At 45.4% G+C, this 8818-nt stretch overlaps 1 protein-coding gene across 1 annotated transcript; it reads right to left on the reverse strand.

The window, feature by feature from the left end:
• Window positions 1-2811: 2811 nt before the first annotated feature.
• LOC129383333 (uncharacterized) lies at window positions 2812-8255 on the reverse strand. The gene is made up of 3 exons (XM_055067769.2): window positions 7897-8255; window positions 4200-4752; window positions 2812-3312 (listed from the first exon to the last, which is right to left on the reverse strand). Exons 2-3 carry the CDS (start codon window positions 4636-4638, stop codon window positions 2846-2848), a joined length of 906 nt encoding a protein of 301 aa, XP_054923744.1. The 5' UTR covers window positions 4639-4752; window positions 7897-8255; the 3' UTR covers window positions 2812-2845.
• Between the last annotated feature and the right edge of the window lie 563 nt (window positions 8256-8818).

Genomic DNA, 8818 nt, shown 5'->3' on the forward strand with positions numbered 1-8818 from the left:
GCAGGCACGCTGTTTAGATTCAATGACATCATCGCAGAAAGCGAAAACAACTGGCGCGAGTGATGTGAAGGGAAACAACAGGTGGCGCGGAAAGCCGTTTCTCGCTACGGTGCCTCGGTGTATTCCTTGCCCGCCGCTCCCCCCCCCCCCCCCCCCCGGGTGTAGACAACCGCTGCGTCTACTACGGCGTTGGGCACGCGAACGGCGGACGCCGTAGGGGCGCGTTGCCGGCGCTCGTGTGTATCCTCCATTCGCGTGCGCAACGCCGTAGTAGACGCCGCGGTTTTCTCCACCGTGTGCGGAGCTCCGGGCGAGCAGGACGTCGAGGCACTCTATTTCTCGCATGCGGTAATTAGCAGCCAGCTGTTTCGTGTAGGTAGGATGCCTCAGTACCACGTGTACGTCTCTCGGCCACAAGCAGTGTTTATTCAACATCAAGGTATCCTGATGGGTGTGCCTGCTCAGTTCGAGAAACATGTGAGTGAGTGAAAGAACCTCGCTGTTAAGCTTTTCTTGCGGTTCGAGCAGAAATTTGAACAGGTTTGAACAGGTTTAAACAGAACGCTTCTTTGTGTATTTGTTTGTTTGTCGCTTATACAAGCCTGTCCTTTATGCTTGTTTGTCCTCTATACACGCTTGTCTTGTGTGGTTGTAATTGTTTGTCCTGCATACGGAGGATGAGCGCTTGTCCTGTGTGTTTGTTCGTTTGTCCTGTATACACAGGACATTATCTCGTCTTTTGTATTCGTTCATTTGTGCTGTGTATTTGTTCATTTGCCCTGTAGCAGAGCGCAAGAGCTCCTTCTGTTTATGTGTTCGTTTGTGCTGTACACATATGCAGATTGTTTGTCCAGTGTATTTGTATGCTTGTCCTGTTTATTTGTTCGCTTGTCCTGTATACACAGGACGAGCGCTTGTTCTGTGTATTAGCTTGTTCTTTATACACGCTTGTACTTTATGCTTGCTTCTCCTCTATACTTTTATCCTGTGTGTTTGTAAATGTTCGTTCTGTATACACAGGATGAGCGCTTGTCGAGTGTGTTTTTTCGTTTGTAGTGGATACAGAGGATGAGCTCTTCTCTTGTGTATTTGTTCGTTTGTCCTGTATACGGAGTACGAGCAGTACGTGGTCCTGAGTACTTGTTCGCTTGTCTATCATACAGAATATGACTGCTTGTCCCTGCGGATTTGTTCACTTGTCCTGTATTCAGAGCACGAGCACTTGTCTTTCGTATTTGTCCTTTGTCCTGGATACAGAGGACCAGCACTTGTCCTGTGTATTTGTTCGTTTGTCCGGGATGCAATGGACGAGTGCTTGTCCTGTGTATTTGTTCGTTTGTCCTGTGTTCACAGGACGAGCGCTTGTCTTCAAAAATTAAATTTCAAGCTTTTGCTTCCAAAAACCATGGTATGATTCTGTGGCATGCCCTAGTGGGAGACTCGGGATTCATTTTGACCACCTGGGGTTCTTTAACGCGCCCCCGTTCATTGGTAGACGGGCGTTCTTGTAATTCGCCCCCATGTAAATACGGCCGCCGTGGCCGGGATTTGACTCATCACCCTCGAGCTATATATATATATATATATATATATATATATATATATATATATATATATATAGGGCCAGCGCTTGTTCTGCGTGTTTGTTCGTTTGTCCTATATACACGCGACGAACGCTTGTCCTGTGTTCTTGTTCACTTGTCCTGTACACAGGACGAGCCCTTGTCCTGCGTGTCTATTTGTTTGGCTTGTGCATTTGTTCGTCTTTCGTCCTTACTGCGCTATCCAAAGTTAATGACCGGGAATGTTTTCCTGTTGGCTGATTCGCGTCTACCGGCGGTAGGCACATTAATCGCTGGGGACTACTGATACTGTTCTTCTGGAAATCGAACCTTAGCTCGTGTTATCACTGCCAATAATTGCAAAACAACCGAAATAGTAACCCAATCGTAAATCTTCCAAAGCTGCAAAATTTTTCATGCAATTCAGCCAGCCAAATTGGTTCAACATGACGACCAACCGGGACCCTGCCTCCACAGAGATAAGGTGCACCGAATGATTTAGGGCCAAGGCTTTTTTAAGTTGTTCATTCGCGCAACTATGCTTATGCATATTAAAAACAAATTGATCTGCCCAGCGTCAACCCTGTAAATTAAGCCATAAAAAACATACATGGGGGCGCTACTGTTGACAATTCACGGCCTATCATTCGTCTTCAAACAAATACTGTATGTGAGAAGGCAGCCTGCACTATGCTTACGGAGTGAAACGCGACCGGGAAACGCACAACTACTTGAGAGAGCTACGTCAAACTTTCGCGCAGCTGATGTTCTTATTATTACTAATAGCTTTGTCTTTTTTTTTCATTGTATGACTTAGTCTCGACTAAGGCCTAGTATCAGAGGTTGGCCGCATTTCTAAAATAAATAAATAAAGATTTCGCTACAAATATGGTCATTAATGATGGTGTGAAGGTGTGGAGCGAAGGTATTGCTCAAAGTGTCCGAGCCAATATTGTACCGGTGTCACATGCAGTGCAGATGGTGGAAACGAAAACATGCGTATTAGTTAGCCCTAGTTTGACGCGTTTCAATCCGTGACTATAGTACCTCCGGTATTTGATAACTGCACTCCTGTTATATCCGCACTAAAAAAAAATTAACTTGTTCGTAAACACATTGCACACGAAATCGCTATTCAATAACGTCACGTCACGACATTTTCGTTGACGACTCTCCATAAATGCTCACCTTTGGTACCCGTGAGAGTTCTCCCTCTGTTACCTTTCTCGAGAAGATACTGCAACGAAACTTGTCAACCCGCGCTTCCCCTATGAGCGTGTTTATTAACGCCCCCCTTTCTTCAAGAAATCTTGGATCTCCTTCATGGGAATGTCCCCCTTCTGTCGGTTGAGCTGCTGCATCACCTGCTTGGGGGACAGTGGCTTGTGCAAGCTTCTGACAATGAACGGCATGTGCATTTTCCCGCCCTTACGTTGGCTACCGGCACCCCCGTCCGGCTCCAGTGCCCTTCGGGGCATGAGCTCATCGACGGCACCTCTGGCCTTGGCTCCGTAGTCCTTCTGTCCGTAATCTTTCTGGCCGTGGTCTTCCGCACTCGTGGTTGGCTTCTTGGTGCCCTTACTAGACTGCGCACCGCCTGGCGGCTGTTCCGCCTTATCGCCACTCCCACCTTCCTTGATGGTGTCCGGACCATCACCACCGGGAGGCTTGCCACCCTGGTCTGGCGGCTTGCTTTTCTTTCCGCTGTCCGCTGGGCTCTTGGTAGTGCCTTTGCTTTTCTTACCGCCACCTAGACGAGAGAATTTGCAAGTTCGTTGAATCAATCGTACATGCAAGACCGGCTTGCAAAGTCGCGTGCAACAGCCTATGTAGAAGTCCTAGCTCCCGTGAGAAAATGTAAAGCAGCAAGCATTAACAAACTCGGGACACTCGTAAGGTCAGTGGTTGATTTAAATTTCTATTTACTTGCAAGATTGTAGGGCAGCTATCTTAACCAACCTTTTGCTGATTTCACGAACATCAACTGCCTGATTTGCAAGGATATTTGCAACGTTCTTTTTTTTTGTTCTCTTTTCGAAATTTTTCTTTACTTTTGCGTACGATATCTTGGTGCAAGGACACTCGGAAGAACATACACATAAACCTTGATATAACGAAATGTATAAGACCCAAGACTATTTTGTAATATTGAGAAAGTCACTAAATTGAAAAGGCTATAACACTTTTGTGGACAGCATACTAATCTGAGTATAACCGAAAGAGCTCAAAAAGACAGGACAAGACTGAACAGCACAAGCGCTCGGCGACTGTTCTGCTCCGGTCCTGCGCTGTTCCTGAGTTGCATCATTTGTTAGAAAGAGCGAAACAGTGCGAAAAAGTGCACACGTACGAGATTCTAAACCAAACTGTTTTAAATAGAAAGCTTCGTACAATCGGGTTTCATTAAATCGAGGTTAGACTGCATGCAAGTTGAACTAGCGCTTATCTATCGTCATAAGTCCCAGAAGGACCCGTCTTCGCGTTTTCTGCCCTGTCCTTCCCGTCAGCGCTGCTCACGAAAGACTTCCCAAAATTTGAAGAACGCTGCCCTGGGAAAAGTTTGCTACCGACCGGGAGCCTTGGTGTGCTTGTTACTGCCGCCTTCTTCGCTGGGTCTACCCCTGTCCTTTGACTCACCAACGTTGTCGTAATCGTAGTCGTCATCGTTGTCACGATCCTTGTCCTTCTGCTTGTCACGGTTGCTTCCTCCATCTCCGCCGCCACCATTGTCCCCGTAGCCCGTGCCGCCATCACCACCGCCATCCCCAGCGCCACCATCACCGCTGCCACCACCGCTGCCACCACCGCTGCCACCACCGCTGCCGCCACCGCCGCCGCCACCGCTGCCGCTGTCACTGCCACCACCATTTTCGCCACCGCCTTTGCACATAGTCTTGGCATCTTTCAGTGGGAACGTGCAGAGACACCCTTCCTCTTCGCAACACCACCGCAGAGCCCCGAGTGACCCGCACTGATCGGCGCAATCGTTCATGTCACATTGGGGCTGGCATGCCACCCGGTTTAGCAGCGGCGTCAGTGTCGCAGCAAACAGCACCATAAACACTCCCTTGTTCATGGCTGTTGGCTCCTGTCCCTTCTACAGCAGCAGCAGCGATTTTCTTCTCGATTTCTTTGCCTTTAACCTTGTCACTCAGGTTTTGTCTCTCTAGTCGGACGCCTCCGCATGATTCTGCGCATGAGGAGGGCGGGGCTATGAAGACTGAGGTAGTCTTTATGGCAGACTTCATGCACATATAGTCGAAGATGGCAGTGCGTGCAATAAAAAGAAGTATAGAAAACACTCTCTAACGATCTATTTTACAGCCTTTCTTTTAGTTTTTAGAGCGGTTATTAATGTATATTTTACTCTTATTTATTTATTTATTTATTTATTTATTTATTTATTTATTTACAGTAATTGTCGCATATATTAACGCAGAAATCTGGAGTAGCATGATAAGCATTTCGCTATTCTAACATCTTCAGCTCTCAGTAAAGTATTTCTCTCTCTAAGTCCAATTATCAGTTGTCAGTAGTCTTTTTCTTGAAATTATATAACTTCCATGAAAGTGGATCAAGGGCTATAATTTGGAAACGTGAAAGTAGTAATATTATCGACAAGCTCATTTTAAATCATCTTGTTTTGTTTTAAATCATCGATGTTCAGTACACGCTAAAGGGTTTTAGTATGAAAAGGTTGCATTTCGAAGTTATATCTGCTGAGTAAGAACATTCGACAGCTCCGCTTAGCTTAGTTATAGCCCTAAACGGAACGGCAGATAGGAGAGAAGAAGATGGGAAATGAGCTAACAAAGCGTTGTACCCGTAGAAAATTACACGCTAAGCTATTGAGCGCGTAAGTCCTGGATTTCGCTATGATGCCGATATGAAGGCTTAGAGCTGGATCTTCTGACCGAGCTTAGATTAGTGGAGCGCTCGACCGGCTACCGCTTGCGCATTAGAGATACACGCTAATGCTCATGATGTAAATTTCTGCAGCGCAAAACACTGATATGCGGAAGGAAAGGTAAAACAGGACGAAGGAACGATGAGAGGATAATGCTGACGTTGCCTGGCGTCGGTTGTTTCGGATTGCTGACGTTCCCGTTGAGCCGAAAACCGATAAAAATATTTCGGTTTCACTCCCATACAAAATAATAAATAGCGTTTCGGTTACGTTATCGTTCCGGTCAAAAATATCGCTTTCTTTTTCGTTTTTGTTTTCGTTTCGTTCAGACGCTGCCTAAAAGGGCCATGTAACTCATAACAAAGGGAAATATGACCGCTTTCATTTTCAGATTACGACTTAAACAGCCATTTATGCAAAAATGACTAGTTTGGAGGACTTCACGTCGTGCCAACTGTAGTTAATGGAGGACACGAACTGAGCGGATGCCATTAAACCGGCATAAACTACTATGTAACACGGTTACCTTCATACCTACATTGTAGTTAAAAACAATCAATGCTAGCTGATGTCGCTTAATATCTTGACCTATTTGACTCATTCTGAGCTGTTGTCTAGTGCTTTGTCTATTCAGGTGACGTAATAGTTTGAATAGCTATTTGCTACTGAAGCAGCTATAATATATACTCCTTTCCACACGGCCTTTCATAAGAAACAGCTTCTGCTATTCTATTCCCACTTTCTCGAGCAAGCTAGAGCTTACCAATTTGTTCTGAAAAAAAAAAAAAAAGCAGTGTGTTCGTTTTGGTATAGAAGACCGGTGATTTCGCTGGCACTTCGTGCATCGCTTAAATCACTCACTCAGAAAGCAACGAACACTTCGCCTCTCGAAAGCTGAATTTAGGTTTACTTTTCAAAAGGGCGGTTTGTTCGGTCTTTAATGATTTACACACGCCCAGTCAAGGCAGCACACTTTGACTCGGTACAGAAGGTCAGGAGGAAAAGCATTTGCGTAATAATTCTTTAAGCAGGCCATCGCTGCATTTCCCAGGAACTGTTATAAGGAATCTAATTATGTCGGGGCCAACTCTGACTTGTCCTTTTCAAATACATGTGAGACGCCGAAGTGATACCGTCGGACAGCCGCTAAACAAATAAAAACATTGTTGCATTTGAGAGACAAAGTAAAATTCTACTTATTGTGGTAACATGTTCATATAACATATGAAGTGTTTACAAAAATTTTTCCGAAAATGTAAAGCTTAAAGAAAAAAAAAAGAATGCTGAAGCACGAAGTTTATAAATCCGTAACTCTACTCAAAAAAGAAAAAAAGAAAAAGGAATCGCAGTTCAGTAAGCTGAAAGGGTTAAACCATTCGAAGTAGAGAAACGGGATAAGTGAGCTTGCAGCTTACTTGAAATTTTTAAAACGTTTACGAGGGTTTTGCAAAGATCCTACCCCCAAACTAGTGGTACACTTCAGAGTAGTGTATAATGTCTCAGTTATGTCTACTTTAGATGTGGCAATAGGTATGGTTTACATAATTGCATTATCGTTCTCACTGCTGAGTTACCGAGTTGTAAAAATTATGCATTTTTTTAAATGTTGGTGGCTCTAAAGAATAACCTTCAATTGATATCTTTGCTTAAAATTGTGCTGCCTGCGGTCGTTAGATTTCAGCTTTCTTTCTCTTAAATGTAACAAACCTCAATGCATTAACTAAGTGGATGCCAAGCGAGCAGCGCATAAACAAGCGAAACACGATAAAGAAGACAGGACAAGCGCTTGTCCCGTCTTTTTCTCGTGTTTCGTTTGTTTGTGCGGTGCCCAAGTATGGATAGGTTCGAACCTGCCCGCTTTTCACTCCTTATGCAATACAATTTCGCCCATCTCATGTATTTAGATAGGGACCTTCTTACGTAAAGTGTCCTCTTAAGATCACACTTCGCCTATTTTGTAACTGTGGTGCATAATACACCCAAAAAACGAAGAATAAGTTATATGTACGCAAGTAAATGGACGAAGTGTATTTAGTAGCAAAATTGGATAAATTCACAATATTATTTCAAATATGGAAAAGTATATATGTGTAGTGCATGCGGAAAAGAAGGCTGCAAGAACCGTGGCATTCGCTTTGCATCTTGAAGGTTAATTACGAAGAAATCGCTCAGATTTCCCCCCGCTCTATCACAAACACTATTAATACGTCTGAACTTACAAGTATATATTGCTTGCTTGTGATCAAGTGTAACGACTCAACTTGTACTATCGCCAATCCATTTCTATGAAACATTTCTTCTACTAGCCAACGATATTGGTGGCATTTTAGTTTTACCATACTAATAATTACAGCTATAGAAAACGCCCCCACGTGGTTCCATAATACTCAATGGTCAAACACATTGTTTGATTGCATCTATCGTCACCTCGCTGTCACGAAAACCGCACAGGCGTGGCCGAACTCTTGCAGGAGTGACGCGATTCCAGCGAGTAGCGAAGACGCCGTCTTCGACGACGGCGACGTCCCGGCTTGTCTTGGCCAGAGTCCCGGCTGGTTCGAGCACTGTCTTCGCACGAGTCGAGGCTGTTGCGGGCTAAGTGTGGGCCGAAATCCCAGATGCACGCGATAGAGTGTCCGCGACGGCGAGGTTGCTCAAGTATGTGTTCCTCACGCCCGCAAACCCAGAGCTGTCCTTACAACTCCGACGACGGCTCAGATTCGGGAGTTCGACGAGCGGGCGGGCGTGAGCGGTGAGCAATGCCCAATGGGAGTGACAAAACAAAACAAGCAAACACGCTGGCAACACTGGCATACAAGTCTCCACCAGTTCTTCTAGTTCTTTTTTTCTCTTGATAACTCTTCTATAGCGTGCCCCCCCAGTGGTTGCACGAGTATGCATTGACGAGAAGTGAAAACCGCAAACAAGGTCTCATTCGTTCCTTTCTTTCGGGGCGCGCGCGACGCCTTTGTGAGCTGCACGGGTCGCCTCGGCGACGAGTAGGCGGTGGCTGCTTCCGCAACAGGCGTATTTCACTCATTACAACGTGCCTTCGACGGCACGCCGTGTTGCCGCCTGTTGGCGTTCTCTTTAAAAGCCGCGCCGTCACCCGAAGTCGCTTAAATCACCTCCTCTCTTACCCTTCCCAGAAGGGCTGCGCTGAAAAGAACGCGCCCGAGTGAAATTACGGACGACAGAGGCGAGGAGGTTAGAGATTCGAGATGAGGATCTCTCTTTTTTCTTCATCTTCATTTTTGATAACACTTCTTTCACTAGCTTTTTCCTAGCATCAAATTGGCCCAGCCTGGGCCTGCGTGAAAAAAAGAAAAGCCTTGCACGAAGCGTGAGG

Source organism: Dermacentor andersoni, chromosome 8, assembly GCF_023375885.2.
Source record: "Dermacentor andersoni chromosome 8, qqDerAnde1_hic_scaffold, whole genome shotgun sequence".
NCBI classification, from domain to species: Eukaryota; Metazoa; Arthropoda; class Arachnida; order Ixodida; family Ixodidae; genus Dermacentor; species Dermacentor andersoni.